This window comes from Perca fluviatilis, chromosome 3 (genome assembly GCF_010015445.1).
Source record: "Perca fluviatilis chromosome 3, GENO_Pfluv_1.0, whole genome shotgun sequence".
Lineage (NCBI taxonomy): Eukaryota > Metazoa > Chordata > Actinopteri > Perciformes > Percidae > Perca > Perca fluviatilis.
The window spans coordinates 27,937,840-27,959,868 of record NC_053114.1 but is presented as its reverse complement, the minus strand read 5'-3'; the positions used below and the strand labels follow the sequence as shown (position 1 = coordinate 27,959,868).

The 22,029-nt window shown below is 39.2% G+C and overlaps 1 protein-coding gene across 1 annotated transcript in view; it reads right to left on the bottom strand.

Moving 5' to 3' along the window:
- Window positions 1-1,129: 1,129 nt before the first annotated feature.
- Window positions 1,130-22,029, bottom strand: part of LOC120555396 (heterogeneous nuclear ribonucleoprotein C-like) — a 40,741-nt gene continuing 19,841 nt past the window's right edge. Inside the window, exons 3-7 of the mRNA XM_039794070.1 lie at window positions 9,399-9,449; window positions 5,105-5,271; window positions 3,552-3,665; window positions 2,414-2,571; window positions 1,130-1,892 (exon numbers count right to left, since the gene is read on the bottom strand). Coding sequence (XP_039650004.1) covers window positions 1,854-1,892; window positions 2,414-2,571; window positions 3,552-3,665; window positions 5,105-5,271; window positions 9,399-9,449 — 529 coding nt within the window. The 3' untranslated portion in view covers window positions 1,130-1,853. The remainder of the gene's footprint in view (window positions 1,893-2,413; window positions 2,572-3,551; window positions 3,666-5,104; window positions 5,272-9,398; window positions 9,450-22,029) is intronic.

The window sequence follows — 22,029 nt, the reverse complement described above, 5'->3', positions numbered from 1 at the left end:
TAATTGAGCAATTAAAGATAACTATGGATTCTTCCCATTATTTCCAAATGTGTGCTTTTCTTTCAATTTTTTACTCTATCTTGGTCTCTCAGAATAAAAACACACTCCCATGTACTGTATGTATACTCAATATGAAAATACTTTTATTACTGTGACAATGAGTATTTCCACTTGGCTAATCTGAAGAATGCAAACAAAAACATGTAACATCATAAGAATAACATAATTGTTTTCTTTTTTAAAAAACATATGAGAAGTCCTACAGCAAGATTAAAATCAGACAGTTCAACAATTACAGTAAAGTTTACAATAATACACAATATTACACACTGACCTGGGCATTTGCATGTCTTAAAAGTGCCAAATACATGGTGGAAGAGAGTAGTAACATTCCTCTAATACAGGAGTGGCAAACCTGTGGCTCTTGAGCCGTATGCAGCTCTTTGCCTGCTCCTTTGAGGCTCTTACTGTGTGGCTGGGGGCTGTGTTATTGATGTTTGTTTTTTTTACATTTTGAAACATTTCAGATAAGTACAAAAAAAAAGCATTTGAATGCATCTGCCAATACATTTGCCAATTATTTTAAAATAAAAAATAATGCAGCAGAGTTTTTTTATGAACAGATTCTGCAACCTGAGGAAAAAAAAGCGGCCACAGATCACCTTCCTCATTAACCCTTTCACTGCTGAATCAGATTGTTTGAAAGTCCCTCTAGTGACAAATGAGTGAAAGAGTCGCTTCGAGTGGCCACAACTGAGTACAACCAGACCTAAAAAGGATTGTGGATAACAAAGACTATCAGGTTTCCCACTGAGTCAATCTAAGTAAGAAAAAAAAAAAACTATGAAAACTGCTATGTATTATGACTGTCATTAGATCTGGAAGTCACTGTTGCTGTTGTAATGTGGACGTGCATGTGTTTTTTTGTGGCTCTTTATGCTGAACTGGTTGGCCACCCCTGCTCTAATACATTTAAAGTAGAGAAAAGACAAGGAGAATGATCAGTGTGACTATTCAATCTCTCAAAGATTACTGTGGTTTACTTTGAGTAGCTAAACTCTGATAGAAGTATAAAATAAATAGAAAAGGTGAGTTGAGCGTAAACAAAAAGCCTTCTTGAAAGATCAAATATGAGAGTGTACCGATTTATTTTGCTTTCACAAGTCAAAATACTTTGTGATCCACAGAAGGGATTTTCACTCCACATTAAAGTACATGCACACAATATGCCAGTTTTACCCTTATTCTGAAAGTAATTATATTTAAGTAATAATATTCCCGGTTCTATAATGTTTGTACATTATCTATATATAGACCACACATAAATTATTACTTCATGTACAGTCTGATTCTGGCATGTGCTGCCTGTTTCAGAAAGCTTTTAATGTGGACAAGATAAATTGGTAAAACGCTTACATGGTTTTAATCAGAGAACCCCATGGTCTCATTTGGATTAATACTGCAATATTCAGATTAATACTGGAACATTGGCATTTGTGCAAACCCTCTCATACAATTAAATGGGAATGCCTGCTAAAGCCGAATTATGAAAAGTTAAGTTTGCCACTGTTGTCCTTTATAATTACTCTGTCACTCTCTCAGTCCAACATACCAAATTCTTCTCAATCAGATGTGTACTTGGTTTTTAATCAGTCACCTGTGTCAGCGTTTTAGTTTTACTTAAAAGTCACAAGAACCAAACTGCTGTGATACAATTAAATGCATTGTGTTGTCTGATATGTAGGCTACACCCTGTTGAGCCATTGATATGAGTGTGGGCTTGGCGTCGGTTGTTCTCTTCCTCCATGTTTGGCACTTAATCCATGTCTTCTACGTCTTCTTATGTTCCTCCCTCATATTTCTTCCTCGGGGTCAGAGCTGTGGTTGCTCATCTTCGAAAGACAGACAGACAGGCAGACAGACAGACAAAGACAGGGTAGTGAGCAACAAAACAATTTCAATGACCTGCAAGCTCACGATGACTAAGTAAAACTGAATAGTGCAAGTAGAAATTGATTTTACAGTAGTGGAGTCTCTATAGTTGTTTCATGTCCACTCGCCTCACAGGACAGAAAGATGGTTATCTTGTCTGTGTCATTTTAAAGCCAATGCAAAATGTTCTTAAATACATGTATAAATAATGTAATCGTAATTAATTTAAAATTCAAATCTGTTCTGGATGTTTTTGAATTGACCGGAGAAAACTGAGTTTTCCTGTGTATTAATATATTTTTTATCCACAAAATGGGGCCAACACAGACATACTTAACAACAATTGCAGCACCATTTTGACCCATTTTGAATCTCAATAATATCACCAGGAACAGGAAAATAAAAGCAAGAGGAAGTGCCTGCGCTAATGCATTTTTAAGTCATTCCTGAAGAAGTGCAGACAAACTCCAGGTGCATTTACCGTGTGGTGGTCATCATCTGGCTCCCTCAGGTCAGGTTTCTCCCTGTGGATTCGATGGCGGGAGCTGGGTGGAGAGAGGGAGGAGAGGGAGTGCTCGGGGCTGCTGGCAGACAGAGCGTACGGTGAGCCAGCTGGACTGTCCTCTCTCAGGGGAGACCCTACGACACAGGAATAAAACAGATGCACGCATGGATTTTAGGTGTGGAGATTAGGTCCGGTTTCCTTTGAAGTGTGAAGAAAATACATTTCTGTGGGTTAAAGATGAAAATATCAGTGACTTTGCACTAGATGACAGGCAGAAAGCAAGAGTGGGAGTGACAGGATGAAGGATAGATGAGGAGATAGTGAGGGGGAAGCGAGAGACAGCAGAGCTAGATAGCGAGGGACCAGGGAATCAAGTAGAGCCGGAGATAACTTAATATGAAGATGAGTGTTTTTAAATAGGCTAGTCCAAGGTCATTCAAAGTAGTAGCCTACATGTTAATTTAGCATAAACTGAATATATAGTGCTCAAAGGAGGGTGGAATACACCAAATGTGAAACTGTGTTTCAGTTTAATTAAGAATCCAGTAAAACCAATTCCCGTAGGAAGGATGATAAAGCTTTGCCCTGTGCTTTTCCTTGGCTGCTTTTGGCAGGTGCAGGAACTGCATTGTGTTCAAATGTCCACATGAGGGCAGCAGCAGCTCTTCTTGCCATGCACACTGATCTGCTGTTGTTCTCAGTCCTTGATATTTGTTTTTTTGCAGTTTTCTAAAGCTTCATCAGTCAGTTCCTTCAACCGCACTTTGTTCAGCATGTTCCATAATTTGCTCACAACCATAAATTCAAACACCCGCATTCCAGTTGATATCGGCCTTCATTCAACTTTTTAAAAATCCCTGACTGGAGGGAAATAATTGATTTGTCAGGTAAAATAGGAGTGGCTCTGGTGGTGCAGTGCATTCCCATCCCCCAGTTTCCCCTGCGGCACAGATCCTGAATCATTTTGATTGGGGTTGTGACTGGTGGAGCTAATCAAGCAGAAATCTGAAAGTGGCAGAGTCCGCCTTAAAATGGTTTTGATGTGCAAATAGATTATCTATCATTCGATCTTGCACCTACCTGCCGCCACTGTCTTTGTGAATGAGTGTCTCACCTTTGTGGTCATTCCTCTGTGGGTCCATCCTGTCAAGACTGTCAAGCAGCCCATCGATCTGTGTCTTTATCAGAGTCAGCTCCTTTTTAATCACCTGCAACTCCTCCATGCCTACTGCAGGGATAAAGAGAGTTCGTAAAAGACATTAGGAAATTACACAACCTGAAAATCTCTTTAGGGAGGGCTTTAAAGAAATAGTTACATATTGGGAAATGCACTAAGTTGCTTTCTTGCATAGAGTTAGATGAGAAGATTTAGACCACTATCATGTTAGTATAGTTGATATGAAGCTACCTCAGCAGGTGGTTAGCTTAATTTAGCTAAAAGACTGGAAACACAGGGAAAAGTTCTAAGTTCTTCCTACCAGCACCTGTAAAGCTCACTGATTATGTCATGTATAATCAGTACAGAAACTGAAGTGTGAAATCTGTAAACTGGGCGTAGTGACTTCCTTTGGTCTTTTTGTGACTGTGAGGTTGCCAGGCAACCAGCAGAGACTCCAGGAAGTCACTGAGAAATAATAACCCCCCATTAAACCACAACTTGTCGTTTTTACATAAACAAACAAGATTTAATGTGTTAATTAGTGAGCTTTAGAGAGGTGCTGGTAAGGGGATTTCTTTTTTTCCTTTTGACAAATGTACAGTACATAGATGGATTTATATAGCTAGTGCCATTCTGTGTTACTGGACAAAACACTTTACAATTTGCCTCTCATTCACACACCAATGGTGGAAGAGATGACATGTAAGGCGCTGGCTTGCCCATCAGGAGCAACTTGGGGTTCACGGTCTCGCTCAAGGACACTCTAACATGCAGACAGGAGGAGCCGGGGATCAAACCGCCAACCGTGTGACCTGCTCTACCTCCTGAGCCACAGCCTCCCCAGACAAAGCAAGGCTATCTGTTTCCCCCTGCTTCAAGTCTAAGTAGCTGGCTTTTGGTTGTAGCTTCACAGTCTGATACATACAGTATATGAGAGTGGTATTAATCTTCTCATCTAACTCTGCAAGAAATCAAATAAGCATATGTCCTAAAATGTCATAATAACAATGTGACAATGCAGAAAGAAAAAATTGCTTGCAAAGTAAACCATTTGGGGTATTTAATATTAAATCAGTGCATATTGGTATTATGGTATTATTTGATGTTATACTACTTGGGCTGGGCAGCAATTAATTAGCATTTATGATTTGCCACTCAAGCTCAGATTTAGGTGTCATGGAGCTGTGGTTTGAATACAGCTAATTATCATTTCTCTCGATCAGAGTTCTGTACTGTAGCATCACAGAAAAAGAAACCGTTGACTGTTTGAACTTCAATACCCAGTAATTGTGTGCTGTGACTCTAGTAAACTACACATAGCTAATTTTGTCTGCGACTGCTATAGTGAAAGGATGAGAGGCAAAAGATCTATGGATCTAAGCTTTATATTTATCATTTCATTGTGCATACAGAGAGGCATTCTCCTTACCAGAGTTTTAGACAAATTGTATAAATCTGCAGCATCTAATGCAACCTTTTTTGTGATTTACTCCATTCATATTACTCACACTTGGCTGTGGTTGAAGTGGAGTGGGCTCTGGAGCTTTTGGAGTGGGTTCTGTCTCGACTGCGTCTGTGCCCGGAGGAGTAGGAGGAGGAACGGGATCGCTTGGCCAGACTGGGTCCCAGGGGCAGAGGAGACAGGGATGCCGGCACACGCTGGTAGTCATACACCCTAGAAATTCAGTAGATATAATTTTAAAACAACTCATCTTTAACTATGTCCATGCAGCAAGTTTGCTGAATTTGTCGGAAGGTCTGCTGTGATTTTATGCAATCCAAGTGTTTGACTGAAATCAGATGAAAGAGAGCCTGCTCACAAGCATGAGAGGGTTGTGCATGAGGTTGGAGTTTGTGATTTAAATCAAATTTCTTCCAATTTTAGACTGTATTTTATTCAGCTAGTCTTTAGGCAACACTTAAATTTGAAAACTTTGGCTTTAGTTACATGAAAAAATAGGGTACTGTAGAAAAATGTTTATATTTCTTAAAATAAGGCATCGAGGATTTAAAACATAAATATTGTAACAACTGGAATATATGTTTATGTATAAAATTGTTCAATAAACATAAAGTTGAAAAAAAAAAAGAAATGTATTGTTTTGGTGTCAGTGTCGAAACTCAGGTACTGTATTGGCATGCTGAAAATTTGCAAACCCAGCCCGAGCTCAAACAAGAAGGTGAAACAAGCTGGGAAAAAAAATAATTAAAGGAAATATGTGATACTGAGAGAAAATCATCTGTGCAAGCAATCATAGATAAATATGGATACTTATATTCTATGTTCCTTTGTCTTTTACTTTCTATCTCTGTTTCTGTCTCACTTGCGCTGGTGTTGCCTTCTCTCTGTGGACAGCTCCATGTCTCTATCTGTCACTGAATGTAATTGGTTCTGTCAGGACCAATCAGTAGCTCTCCCCCACGCTAGCAGTGCTGGTGACAGGGGGGTGTATCATAGTCAAACTCTATATAGTGCTTATAGGAACTACACTGTGTGTGTATGTGTGCATTCATGTACGTTTCAATAGAAATAAAGGTGATGTTGTGATTGGAGCAGAAAGTGATTTCATCTCACATTTGACCTAAGCACTCATGGACACAATGGCCAGGTGAAACACAGCAACTATAGGCCAATCAAATCTTTAAATTATTCTACTAATATTTCTATTTAATTGTAGCATTGAGAGAGAGATTTGGCTCAAAGAACAACCAAAATGTATAGCCAGGGTTTCTGCCGTGTTCACCAAACTAAATTTACTTACTAGACTTTTTAAGACCTTTCTAATACCACACAGAATAAAATGTAATGGTCATACCGTTCAAAGAATGACGTAGGGACAATTGGACATACGATTATCTATTTGACATTTATGTAAATGTTTTCAGTACTTCTCAGGTGTTTATAACTATAATTTGTAGTATAATTAATCAATGTGACTTTGGTCTAGATACGTGGCAGAAAATTGAGGGATGGGTTAACCACCAATTTTAATACTGAATTATTTGAACTTTTTGCTAAAGTTGACACTTGCCCATTAAAACACGATGAGCTTCCTGCTGTAGCTAGCAGTATTGACAGTGTTTGTTTTAGGTTTAATGGTTCTGGCTGAAACAAAACAAAAACAACATCTAATGTATAATGTTTCTCGACAGCCCGCAACCACATACAAAGAAAAAATATATAAAATACATCAAGACCTTTGCAAATTAAATCTTAGACTTTTTCATGAGGGAACTGAATTGAGTGCTTTTCAGATCTGCAGATAACAAAATCTTGATCATTCATCTGGATCGAGGACAGTCTAAGCACAGCCTTAATGGTTTCTGCAAAGCCATTGAGAGTGAAAAGCTCTCCTGCTGTAAGTCACCATCCAACAACAGGGAGGCAAGCTGCCAGCTCCAAGGAGTTGGGAGTGGAACGGTAATGTAGATTTACTGATTGAGCTGTTAGCCAGTCAGTCAGACGCAGCCCGACTTACTGAAAAGTTTTCTCTATTGTTTTCTGTTGTGTTGTACTCTCTAAAGCCTCTCTACTTGATACTGAGATTTCTGCACAGACTCAGTCCTTCAGTCTACAGACACACACACATGACAATGTCACATAAGGATGAAGTGTATTAGGATACCATAAGTGTGCAAGATTAGAGGCTTTGAGCATGGTCCGTGTGGTGAGACACAGAGACCAAAGACTTATGGGAGTTTAAAGTCCTTTAGAGCAGTTTGCAGGGGCAGATAATAAACAGACAATGTGTTGTTACACCGGCTTTGAAGTGTCATCTCAGAGAATGGAAGCTCAGACAATGAGAGACTGCAGACTAGTGAGGATTTACAGAAAAGTGTGTGAGTGTGTGTGAGAGGGAGTGTTTGTCTCTATGGATTAGACCCCACACGGAAAACAGCTTTGTCAGCTCGAGCTGTTATCTGTGTTGAAAGACACTTTTCTATCGTGTTCGCACAAGAGGACAGTGGACAAAAAGTCATTTCTCTCTTTCCCATATATTGATATTCAACAAAACAACAAAAACAGAAACACGCACGCATGCACACACACAGTCCCCACGTACTCTCACCCAGAGGCAAACACGTGTGCACACATAAATATGAACACATACGCTTCCACACACACACACACACACACACACACACACACACACACACACACACACACACACACACACACACACACACACACACACACACACACACACACACACACACACACACACACACACACACACACACACACACACACACACACACACACACACACACCTGTCAGTAGTGCTAGCCAACAGCATGGGGAATAATCATGCACTGTGTTAAAAACAAATTGAAAATCAGTGGAGAGTGTTCCCCCCTGAGCAAAGACAGAAAAATGCAGAGCGAGCTAACCCAGTGCAAAAAAACAAAGAAAAGATGACAGTTAATACTCAGAGCAACAGAGCATCGATATGTGCAAGAAAGGCGCTGGAATGAGGTCTATATTCTGTGTGTGTGTGTGTGTGTGTGTGTGTGTGTGTGTGTGTGTGTGTGTGTGTGTGAGACTGCCTGCGCTTTTATTCAGATGTGCTGAGTGGAGTGTTTATGAGTATTTCTTGGGGGATGTAGGAAGGTCCCTATGCAATTTCAGTGGAGGGCCAATAATAGAGAACCACTCTGAGCGACTCTCTGTCTAACTAACCAATACACTTACTGTAACTGTACACTGAACAAGACTGCATTTTGCATGGGAAGGGTAAACACATTGCAAACTAACGGAGTTCATGATCAATCCAAAACAATATGCTCAATTTCAGTGTTTTTAAGGGGCATTTCGTAACCCTAATGTATGGTTGTTGTCATCCTGTTTTGGCATCTGGTAGGGACTGCAAAAATTTACTGAGAACGTAACCTCGTAACCTGAGAAAGTTACCTGTAACCTGTGACATTTTCACAACAGAGACTGCCATGTTTGGCAGTGATTTTCATTTCAGTTTTAGTAATTCTGAGATTGAAAAAAAATTAAATAAAAAAACAACATTTAATCAGCTATAAAGGCCTAGTCATTCAAAACTGAAGGGTTTTAGCTTTCTTAGTCTTTCATTGAACATCTTGTTGTTATTTTGGTCCAATACTAGTTATTTCTTGTGCCCTCAAATTGGTTATAAGTATAGACTCCAGTAAATGAAAGCAGTTTGTTTTCAGGCAGAGATGAGAGAAATAGGTTTTCTGTTAGTTTGGGTCTACAGAGTGCGCTGTTGAAGCTGTTGTTTTTTCCTTTAACGTCAACATACTGAGACAGACGCACATGGTAACAACATATCTGTACATTGAACAGAGTGATCATTGGATCACTTTTATTGATATTTAACACTCAATATACAGTACTATGGTCATTTAGAGCTATATGCTGCTATAAATGCTTAATGTAATGCTTCTAGAATTCAAGGCAACATCTTTAACTACATGGATGCAGCTGAAGCAAATGTCTGCTAAACACAGAGTCATTTGAGAGTAAGCCTGATTTAGGATGCTCAAATGGGACCACACATTAGAAATCCACAATCTGGGTGTCTTTACCGAAAGGATGCATTTGTGTGTATGTGTGTGACGAGCGAGCTCCTGGCTGTTGAGTAGTAACAGACAACATTGTAAGCAAAGATAGGATGACTGACAGCTGTGTGGCAGACAGCGAGGAGGAGCGGAGACTTTTGGAGACAGGAAGGATGAAGAATCCATTCTTGCCTCTTCCTTTAAGCCTTGTGTGACACGCAGACAAGCAATAAGGTGTGTGAGCAACCATGCATTGCTTTCTAAAAGTACCTGTCATAGTAGTCCTCGTGGTAGCTGTCATAGTCCAGGTCAAACTCAGATCTGCAGGAGAGGTGGAGAAAGAGATGGAGACAGAGAAGGTGGTAAGTAAAGTATTTGTCAAATCTACACAGTGCAATTTTACTGGGGCGATCACACATTTCACTTAACAAACAGTAAGCTTGGTTGGTGTGTAAATGTGTGAAAGCCTCAGTTATATGGCACAATCACTTCATCTGGAAAGAATGCAGTGTTCATGATCTCCAGCCAGCTAGAAAAAGACATTGGATTTGCTGCAGCATCCAAGGTAGAAAATCTATAAAGAAATTGTCTGAACATCTCCATGTGTGGGCTTGGTGAGGCAAGCAGTGAGGCAAGTGAATAATGTGACAGGAAGTGAACGTATACGGGCTGGTAGCTGGAGTGTACCTGCAGAACAGACCAGAGGAAGTGGAGGACAGAAAAGTGACACTAACTTAGCTAGAGCGAGATCACACCCTGGTGTGTCAGACCTCAGCGTTCCTCTCTAATCCACACACAGTCATTAATAATCCCTTCATGTTTCTCACCCTCCCTCTGTCTCTCTCTCTCTGACTCACCCCCTTTGTTTAAACTGACCTCACTCTCTCCATTTTTACTCACTCAGTCTTACACTTCAATTCAAAAGCTTTACTTTCAAGTGATAATTTGCACTGTAAAAGTAAGCAGATATATGATAAAAATTAAGATTGCTGCATACTTTTCTTGCATATAAGAATATTTAATCAGTACATGTGTGAGTGCTGCAAGCTGACTCACTAGCCTAGGACCTCAAAGTTCCTTTGTACTCAACACAAAATGTCAGTAAATACAAGTCTTGAATCCAAAGCTTCTTTTGACTGTTTATGAATTTCAAAACATAAAGTATAACAAACTTAGGATCTTTACTTTTCTTACAAATTAACTGTGGTTCTGTGAAGGTCAAAAGACTGTGTTGCTCCAAAGTTCAGTGGCTTCTGGCTGTTTCGCACGGTTCTATTTCTTTTATACTAAATCTAACAGCCAATCACATTACATTATTCTAGCTCACTGGTCAACTGTGTACATAGCAATTTCTTCGTTCCATTTGCAACACAGGTTTTCTCAGATCTTACAAAATAAACTCAAAATATTATCACTTCCATAGAAATGGCTTCAACAACATGTATGACTTAAACCTGCAGTAATTGATTTTTTTGGCCACTTGGGGGGAGTGGAAACAAGTTGTGAACACAACATTGACATATCACCTTGTTGATATGAAGTTGATATGGTTAACTTGATCATATTTGAAATCATGTTTCTGTTTACCTGATTAATGTAAGTCCAACATTCACTCTCTTTCAGCTTTATTTTTGGTCTCTTCCAACTCCTGAGGGAAATATCTGGCTTTTTAGCTGCTAAATGCTCCACTAGGTTCAACAGCTAGTATCTGAGTCTGTCTGCTGTTTGGTGGTGGGCAGGTAGTGCACAGTGGGTTTTTAGAATGTTTTTGCTGAAAACAGCTGCCAAAAACTACGCTGGTGCAAAGCTGCAGGCTAGAAAATCAAAACAATTAGCTGAAAGACGTTAAAATACTCCGTAGGGCTAAGAGGAACTGCAGATCGAGTAATGGCAGCAGATGCTCTGGACTGATGAGTCAATATTTGGCTGTAGCATAAGGTAGGTTGTTCGCCAAAGGGCTGTAGAGCGGTACAATAATGAGTGTCTGCAGGCAACAGTGAAGCATGGTGGAGGTTCCTTGCAAGTTTGGGGCTGCATTTCTGCAAATTGAGTTGGAGATTTGGTCAGGATTAATGGTGTCCTCAGTGCTGAGAAATACAGGCAGATACTTATCCATCATGCAATACCATCAGGGAGGCGTATGATTGGCCCCAAATTTATTCTGCAGCAGGACAATGACCCCAAACATACAGCCAAGGTCATTAAGAACTATTTTCAGTGTAAAGAAGAACAAGACGTCCTGGAAGTGATGGCATGGCTCCCACAGAGCCCTGATCTCAGCATCATCCAGTCTGTCTGGGATAACATGAAGAGACAGAAGGATTTGAGGAAGCCTACATCCACAGAAGATCTGTGGTTAGTTCTCCAAGATGTTTGGAATAACCTACCTGCCGAGTTCCTTCAAAAACTTTGTGCAAGTGTACCTAGAAGAATTGATACTGTCTTGAAGGCAAAGGGTGGTCACACCAAATATTTCTTTGATTTAGATTTCTCTTCTGTTTATTTTTTATTAATAAGGGAAGCAATTCCACTAATTAACCCTGACAAAGCACACCTGTGAAGTGAAAACCATTTCAGGTGACTACCTCCTGAAGCTCATTGAGAGAACACCAAGGGTTTGCAGCGCTATCAAAAAAAGCAAAGGGTGGCTACTTTGAAGAATCTAAAATATGAGACATGTTTTCAGTTATTTTACACTTTTTTGTTAAGTACATAATTCCATATGTGTTCATTCCTAGTTTTGATGCCTTCAGTGAGAATCTACAATGTAAATAGTCATGAAAATAAAGAATCACATTGAATGAGGTGTGCCCAAACTTTTGGCCTGTACTGTGTGTGTATATATATATATATATATATATATATATATATAATAAATATATATATAATTTGTTGCCTTTTCACACAAGAGTCTTTAGATCAATTGTTAATATAAAAATATAGTTTATAGCCATTTTGAAGTAAGCAAACATAAAAACACTGTGCATACAGAGACAACAGTACAGTAGTAAATAACACTATTACGTAATTTGCAATAACAGATCTCTGAGACCTTTTAGAGTGACTTGTTACCATATCCAAGTGACCTCTTCAGACAATATATTGGTAAAAAGATGGTATTTTTCAGGACACTACCAACATATTTTGGGAAACAAGCCATCCGCTTATCTGTAACCCGGGAGGCAGTGATTCTCCTGGTTGTAGTCATGCAGATCATCTCATCAAGAAGAGATGATTTTTTTGTATGTCAGGATAAATAGCAGGGGACTTAACTGAATACTTCTCCATATTCAGAATTACACACACGTACAAATATAGACAGACAAACATCACTGGGTTGTGAGAATCTGTGTGCTTGTGTGTGGGTCTCTGAAACTGAAGAAAACTGTGTGTGACTTATTTTGGAGTGGACCGTTATCCTTTCTCTGTCTCACACCAGCTGGTTTTCAGAGCTCAGGAGGCAGGAAACCACACAAGAATTCAGCGCTTATGTCTGAGCTGCACACTTGCCAAAAAATGCAAAGCCTAATATCAATCGAACTTAAAGACTGCCTTCTGGTATCCCATATGAAATGAACATGTCGTTTTAGCTCATTTGTGTCTTGATATGTATTAGAGGACACACAAGTAAAAAAAGCATTTCTAGTAAATTGTCCTTTTACAGTACATCCTGTACCCATTAAGAACATACTGAGAGGCAAAAGGACAAGAGAACAAAAAACTTGAGTGAATTCAGCCAGAAGAGAGATAGAAAATAACAGCTATTCACCGGAATCCTCACTGAGGGGGAACAAAGCTGCTGTTCACTCTCCATTTGTTTCTTTCGCATTGGCGTTCACTGGTTTATCTTCATCATAGTAGTGTTGCAGGCTCTGTGGCAGTCAGGGTGATTATCATTTGTTAAAACACTTCTTTTTCTATAGACTTTTTGTAATCTTTAGCTTTAATTCTTATTTACATTATTTCTTGTGTTCTCTTGTCTCATACATTTGACTGCATTTAAAAAAAAATAGTTTTTAATATCTAAATTCTACTTTCCTCTTATATTTGCCAGTCACTTATCTCTCTATTTCTATATTATAATCCCTTTAAATGTAATTATCAATTGTAGTGTAATTAATATATATTATTTAAAAGATTTGAATGAATTAATGAATAATACATATTTTGTTATTTATATTGTAATGTTGGTCAGGTCACTAAATATGGTACCATGGTGCACCGATGATGTGACACAAACAGGTAGTTTCATATGATTTAGTGAAGCTAAATCTGTGACAGGTTAGCACAGCCCATTTACCCACCGTAATTACATCCAAAGTGAGCAGCCAAGTGCCTGGGTCGCTGGGTGTGTGTGTGTGTGTGAGAGAGAGAGAGAGAGGGGAGATAGACAGCAGGGTCACTAAAGGCTAATTAATTTCTTTTCATAATTTCTCAAGTGCCAAAGCAATCCATTAGACATGGCTGGCTATAAATCATCTCAGCCTCAGTGTGCCCATCTGTCTCTGCGTGAGTTTGTGTGTGTATTAGCCAATGACGAGTTGCTTTTTGTGAACAAAGCATCCCAGAGATTTCCTCCAACATGCTGCACACTCAACACCCGCCGTAGGCAGAAAACCATCAGTTTCACCGCAGCTGAATCTATGGGAGAACCTCGAAGGTGTGTGTGTGTGTGTGTGTGTGTGTGTGTGTGTGTGTGTGTGTGTGTGTGTGATGAATTATTAGATGTAGTTCAATTGGCTTAGAGCCTTGACAGATGCAATTTAAATCTCGATAACAATGAATCAAAGTGACATTTTATGTGAGATTCTTGTTTTCTCGATTGTGGTAAAATCTTCGGTGATAAATAATCACTGCTGTAGTCTTTTGTCCTGCACTTTCTTTACAATCAATTTACAACATTGTCAAAAGTTCTTTGTTTAGTTATCAGACTCGAGAGTTAAAATAATATTAAAGTTAATAGAATACAAATGATGTAACAAATAATGGCGGAATCTCAGCTCTTGCCTGAAAGTAACCACATCTATAGAGTTGGTGAAAATCTATAAACATGCCACAAACATGCTATCGCCACTGACAATAAGGTTGTCTCAACACAATACCATCATTATGTCTGTACCATAGACATGGAGCAGGTTTATATAACAGACCACCAGTTGGACAATAAATCTGAAAAGCAATAGCTGAGTTTAGGCCCAAGCTGAATAGGTTACTACTGTAAGTAGATTGCTGCTAAAAATAGAAAATAATAAAATCTGGTGAAGAACCACAAATGCAACAATCTTTAGTACCTTGGAATGGTTTTAAGGTAAATGTTGAGTTTTGAGTTAGAGACTAGGGTTGCACGATCAGTGGCAGCTTGTTAATAGAGGGCGCTAGGGTGCTGCCCCCATCAAAATTCCAGAAAAATAAATGTATACTTAAACACAAAAATAATATAAAAATAAAATAGTTAACTCATACGATGTGCTGGCTGGTAGTAATCCCCTCAGCATTTAATAAAAAAATGTTTTAATCAGTTAAATATTTTCTATGTAAATACATGTTTCATGCGGTTCCATGGGCTAGGGACGCCGGACAAATGTATGTCTATGTAAGTCCTTAAACTTTCAGCAAGCATGTGATCTAAAGCTGGACTCTAATTGGTTTCTTATAGGGATGCACCGAATATTCGGCCACCGAAAATTTTCGGGCGAAAATGGCCCAAAAGGGCATTTTCGGTTTTCGGCCGAAATACTTTTATCAGTGAAACAATACGGCCGAAAATGTTGTGATGACGCAAACAGAAACCGCGACCTGCACGTGTGTCAGTACCCGATCCGTTCCACCTGCAAAGAATCTCCTAAGCAAAGAGGTTGAGACGGACCACGGAGTGAAAACAATGAAAAGTACGCTCTTAGAGTCTGTCAGCACACGTTTCACTGAGATCTATTCGGATCCTCTGCACTTCATCGCGACTGTACTTGATCCGCGTTATAAAGACCATTACTTGGATACGGAAATAAAGCATTATAATAATAATAACAATAGGTAAGCTATTCTGTTCTTAGGCTACTATATACTGTATGTGACTATCAGATTGTAGCCATATTTCTGCTAGATATTTTTTTAATTAAACTTTAATATTAATTTATACAATTGCAATGCCTTGATTTTAGTAAAGTTAATACACAGTCATAGCCATAAATGCAATGGTACTAATAATTGGCATAATTTCTTTCGGTGTTTCGGTTTCGGTCTTGGTTTCCTCTTTTTTCGGTTTTCGGTTTCAGCCAAGAATTTTCATTTCGGTGCATCACTAGTTTCTTAAAGATTCTCCTCAGGGCGCAGCTTGCTGCGTCCCTGGCGAATCAGAATTGAATACATGTTATTTTATCCAATCTGATTGATTCTGGACACCTGTCATGTAATTTCACGCTCTTGGCCGCTTAACGCGCAGGCGATACAGTCACTCCGCCAAAACCTTGCAAGCTGAGATTACATTACATTACATGTCATTTAGCTGACGCTTTTATCCAAAGCGACTTACAATTGCTATACGTCAGAGGTCACACGCCTCTGGAGCAACTAGGGGTTAAGTGTCTTGCTCAGGGACACATTGGTTGATGTGGGAATCGAATCCGGATCTCCCACTCCAAAGGCACGTGTCATTTTTTTAAAGTTTTTTTTAATCATTACTTTAGCCTAATTGGGTGGGGAGAAAGCTATGCCATAATCAGAACTAGTATCTATATAGGCTATATTTAGGCCAAAGTAACAAATGTGTCCAAAAAGTTACACAAGTTGGACTACAGTTACAAAATGCAACATGTGTCATGCGCGGAGTCTCCTCCTCTCGCACACATCACACCGGGGCTGCGGGCTGTATTGTGGAGCTTAAGTGCAACATGGAGCTTGTGGATGTAAAGAAAAAAAGAAAAACAGAAGAATTCCCTTTGAGCAAGTTTGGAGGAAAGTCGGAGGTATGGAACCATTTTAAACAAGTCGTGGGCAGTGACAACATATGTGTCGGCTTTGTTGAGTGCATTAAGTGCGGCCGCTGTTCGCCTATGACAGCAAATAAAACGGAGAAGTAGATGATGAACAGACACATGAAGCAGGCTCGCCATGGCAGAAAAGATGATAGTCAGCCTTCAACGTCCTCTTTTGTTACTTCTCTAAGCATAGGCTACCCCTGAGGGCGAGGCAAGCCCTCCCAGAGAAATAGCCTACGTTGAGTTTTTTTTTTACGTTTCTTCATTCAGATCCATATAATCAAAGTGATTTTTTTATCAATCCAGGCAGATGAAACAGATATTGCCATACAGTCCCAACTTGTGCTTGTACTGCACTACATCGATGACAAAAACAACATGCAGGAAATAATTTTTTAGTTCCCCCCTTTTAGTTCATCCCTCTGCAGTCAGCTACAGCTGAGTCCATTGCTATTGCACTAAAAGAGCGTCTTGCTACTATCCTTCCTGAGTATCAGAAAAGTAAGCTCCTCTGCCAGGCATATGATGGGCCCAGCGTGATGAGGGGGGCCACTTCAGGTGTTCAGAGGAAAATACAAGATGTGTACCCAAATGCCCACTACATCCACTGCTACGCACATCAGCTCAACCTGACCAACAGGCCACCTCTCACATATCCAAGGTGAGAATTTTTTTTTTTTTTAACATTGGTGGATTTGCCAGCTTTTTTTCCAAGTCACCCAAGCGAACATGTTTTCTGGATAAAGTGGTTGCCCATAGACTGCCAAGATCCAGCAACGTTAGATGGAACTTCCATAGCCGTGCCATCAATACTGTTTTTAGAGCATACAAGACTCAGGTGACTTTGACCCCAATGCTGTCAGAGAAGCAGGAGCCCTGGCTATGCTACTCAGGATTTCTAAGTTCTTTCTGGAACTTTATCACCACATCATGCCACATGTAGACTTCCTCTATGCCAAACTCCAGAAGAAGAACGTTGATTCGGTCCATATAAAAAGGGAGCAGGTAACTGTGTTCCTGTAATATGATCATTATTTGCTTTCTCTTTCATTATTAACTCTCTTTCTCTTTTGCCAATATTATAATAAATTATCTTTGTCCTTTGCAGAAACTCTCTCCATTCCATTGGTGAGCAAAGCAGTGGTTCTCGGCTAACAAAGAGGCGCCAGGCGCTCAGTCTAGAAAGACCGTGAAAGGATTGCAGCAGAGGGGAGTTTGTTATAGAAATCAGTCAAAATACCATTTTACATTATTGTTGTTCTGCCCACATATCATATTCTACAGACTCAAGAAAAAAAAAATTGTTTGGTATAAATCCTTACAAAAATCATAATTTTAATATTCTACAACAGCATCCTGAAAAGAATAAATTGGCAACATAAAAATAAATGATCAAATGAAATATGAAGTCATAAACTACCCACCAAAAACTACACACCAAAAACTACTGTGTCTTGTATGGGACAAAAAACTCAAATGGCTCCATTTTTCTTTTGAAAGTCATTGCAACAGTGACAACTAGTGGCCTACTCCAGGCTACTACATTCCATTTACGTATATATTTTTTTATTATCTCTATAGGTCTGTGACACCATCCTGGGACACACTAGGGAGTGTTTCTCCTTCACAGACCACCTTGTCTGTGCCACCTTGTTGCAGGGGGACAGGTTTGAGGAGTACAAGGATACCTTTCCTGAAGATGCATTGAGCAGCACCATGAAAGCGTACCCAATGCTCAGTGGAAGCAAGCTGAAGACAGAGCTCAGTCTCATCTACAGCAAGGAAGAGGTCAAAGCCTGCCGTGGTGCTGTGGACCTATTCCAGCTGTTTATGGAGAATAATCTCGATGCACGATATGACCGAAAATTTATTTCACATTTTACCTCGAGAACTATAAATGAACGATAATTAAAACATTTTGTGATTCGACGACGGACACTGAGTTTAATTTCTTTGTAAAAAACATCTCTTGCATGATAAAAATGTAAATAGGCTATACAATCTATTTCTTAACTGCTATTTAACTTGTTAGTCCTAACTTTGAACCAACAAGTTGCATTTTAAGCTCCTCTTTTTTCTACTTGTGGAGAGCTACGTGACACATGAAACCATATTGATGAGGACCGGCAAGTTAAATCGGCCTTCCGAGAGTATACCAGGCAGACACACAGCTGACAACCTGCAGGTGGAGGTGCTGGAGACAGGTTTGGACATACATGCCGCGGGCCGCTGTGGACTTGTGTCAGTCCCGCAAGCGCTTTCAGGAAAGTGGCTTCATGTGTCCGACAATGCACAAAACATCAACACTGGTACAAGCCTATACAGCTTGTTTGCGGACACAGAGTGCGGAAAGTGTTTCAGAGCCTCCCGGATGGGTGAACTGAGACTCTGTTTCCTGCTTGTCGGTCAACGATTATAATAATCGGTTAACATTTTATTTCATTGTGCTTTCTTTTGGAAGGCTGGCTGCCAAAAATCGCCACTTACTAGCTATTAATTAGCCTGAGTTAAACGCTAGCTATCAGTAAATAGAAGGTAGTGGCTGGTGTCTGCGCCAATGTTTGTGTGTGTGCGTGCGTGTTGGCCCGCCCCCACATTTGGCGACTGGCGAGTGTTAATTTCGGACCCTGCACGCTGTAGAATGGTTTAAGGAGAAAGTAGGCCTATCAACAGAAATACATTATTGAAATTATTGTCATGTGAAAAATACGTCGACAACCCCTTCAGAATTTCAATATCGATACATTTTCGATTAATCGTTCAGCCCTATTAGAGACTGTCCCTTTTTTATACATGTACACGTACATTATGTACCTACACACTCATGACTGCATGAAATTAGGTGTGTATGGACATTTACACACACTCAGATATACTCACACAATTAACTAAAATATTCCAGAATTAATGAAATGGAATAACAATTAGATATCAGTCATTGTGCATAGTACAAAGATTTGTAAAGCATGCTTGTCGCATGAAAAGAAGGAATTACTTCCAGTTACTTCATTTCAACACCTATTATGTGCTCTCTCTCCTCCACTTCCCGCAAATGTGATGGTCATTGATTTATATTTCGATTTAGGACAGGCATGTTTATAGCTTGTGCTCCTTTGAGAATACAGATTTACGACAGAACAGAATGCAGATTTAGTTAAGAAATGATAGAAGCCGATACTGGAAAAATACAGAGAATGGCTTGAAATAACAGAGGGCATGCGGTGTTGCAGATTATTCCACTGTGCTATCAGTAGAAGTCTTTCCTAAATCAGTTCTGCAGGGTTCCTGAAACAGCAGCTAGTAGTCGCAGCAGGTGAAGAATGGAAAATGAATCGTTGAAGAGTAGAATAATCAACTGAATTAAAGCAGCATGTGTTAAATTACACACCATAATCCAGCACCAACCACAGGATTATTTCATTCATCAAGTAAATGGCTAATTGAATAAAATTAGCAACATCGGATAAAATGGTATCGTCAGCATACAGATGTATTTGTAAATTATCACAATCTGTATAAAATGAAATTTTGCAAAAAGACAAAACAATTCAACAGTACAGTATATACTGTAAATGATGACCAGCCTCAAGCCTCAGAATGAATTCAGGAATACAGATTATTTACCTCATACACTGACTTCTGTTTGATCATAGCTCTTGGGCCAGTTACGGACATCACTCTTGAAGCTGACAGAGTTTATTAATTTATTATTATTTATTAATATAGAATCACCTTTTACTCTCTTATTGTAGCACTACAGGGGGTAAGTGTGTAGTGAAGCCTCCCAGCATGCATTGTAGAAAAGGATTAATGAACATAAGTCTCATGTTATGTGTGTGCGCCTTCATATTTAATAGTGTTAATGTGCTCCTCATTGTGTTCCATAATATAGCCATTGTTTTCACATCTCACCTGTTACACAATTAGTCATATGAGCAAATGCAGTCAGATTAGGGGGATGCTGTGTGACAGTTGGTGACCTATGTGAATACAAAGGTGGGTTTATTGTTGAGCTTATGGTGTGCCTGTTGCTAACAATAAAGCTGCAGTTCAAGTTGAAATCTGCCGCTAAGTTCTTCTGACCTGTGAATCCCAGCTCATCAAATTACTGTCTAAACACTGAAAGCATCTATTCTCCCTGATTTCCATGTTTTTTGTTGTTCCCACTGAAAACAAAAAAGGGACAGCTGCTAAAAATAATGTTATAAAATGGAGTGAGAATGATAAGATCAGAGCAGGCAGACTACCTGCTTCTGCCCCTTTTACTTATTGTCTTAACTCCTGCCTGACTTTATTCACACATATTATCAAACTTGTTCAGTCATGCTTTTTCCTGTTAAGAAATAATTCTAGGATGAGACATGTCCCTCCTTTCAAAGGGCTGAGAAATTAATCCATCCTTTTGTGTTTTCATGCTTAGATTTCTGTAATTCTCTACATGCTTGCCTCAGCCAAGGAGCTGCAGTTCGCCCTCAGCTGGCTCAAAACACTGCAGCTCACGTTCTAATAAAGAGAAAAAACAGGGAGCACATTACTCCAATGTTGGCCTCTCTCCGTTATCTACCAGTGGAGTTTAGAGTTAAATATAAAACTTGATAATTACCTTTCAAGTAGTTCTACAGGGTGAAGTACCTGTACATTTCTGCATTGCTTGAGCTTGTGTACAAGTACATGTTCCAACATAAGAGAGATGATGCATTAGCTGGTTTTTTTTGCCTGTAATATGCAATAGTTTACCTCTATTATGATCATCTAATTTAATGGACTTTAAAAAAAAAGTGGAAATGTTTTTATTCCATCGCTTTTTCAGACTGATGTATTTCCTGTCTTACTATTCCTTTTCTATTTTTTCTATTGTTTTGTATCGATTACAAGCCTGCTTACCCCACTTTGTGCTTAATAGTGAGGCGCAAAGGTCAGAAAAAGGTTGTTACATTATGAAAATCCAGATGATGAAACCTTAGGACAGACTGAGGCTAGACTGCAGAGTAGAACATTTGTTGAGGGCAAATAACAGTTACTCTTTGCCATGATTAAACAACAGTAGGTTTTCATATACGGTAGGCTACAACTTTAATACACACCTGCTAGCCAATCACAAGAGAGAATAAAAATATTGGTTTCAGCAAATGCCACAAAACATAATAATAATAATAACATATAATACATCCAATTATGTTCAAGTAGCTGTATGATGCCTCAATGGGTCAACAAAAGTCTTCCCACAGTCGATGATGGTTCCTTCTAGCTATGACCTTGATTGTTCCCTAAACTTAACCGAGCGATTATTATAACTATGACAATGATGGTGCCCTAACCTTAAATTTTTTAATGATCTTTCCACTATGTTGTTTTAGTGCCTACGGATTTTAAAGGCACTGGCAAATGCTCATATGGGTCGTTCTGTAGGACATGAACAAACAACATATTTAGTTGTATGATTTGAAAGACTTGTTGAATCAGAACCAAGTATTTGCCATGACCTTGGTGGTAATGAAAATGTAAAGTATCTTAACTAGAACCCGAAAACTCGGCTACAAACACAGGGTGTGTTTACTCGTCAACATGGCCCCCTATCCAGAGTCACAGTAAAATATGAGAAAAACATAACAAAGCAGAACAATCGAGAGACAACACATTGGAATACAACCCACATCTACACAGAGAGCCTGACAACAGCATGCAGTCAAGAAGAAATGGGATTACTGTGCGTTAAAACTATGCAGTGGAATTTTTCCTCTTACCCCGTCAAAAATAAGAAAACTACATTGTGTTCATGGATTGTCAATTAGGGGAGAGACAGAGAGAGAAAAAAAAAAAAAAAAAAAAAAAAAAAAAAAAAAAAAAAAAAAAAAAAAAAGAAAACCATGGGATGTTAAGGGTGAGTGTGATCAAGATGAGAGCAGAGCAGCATTGATGGAGGAGGG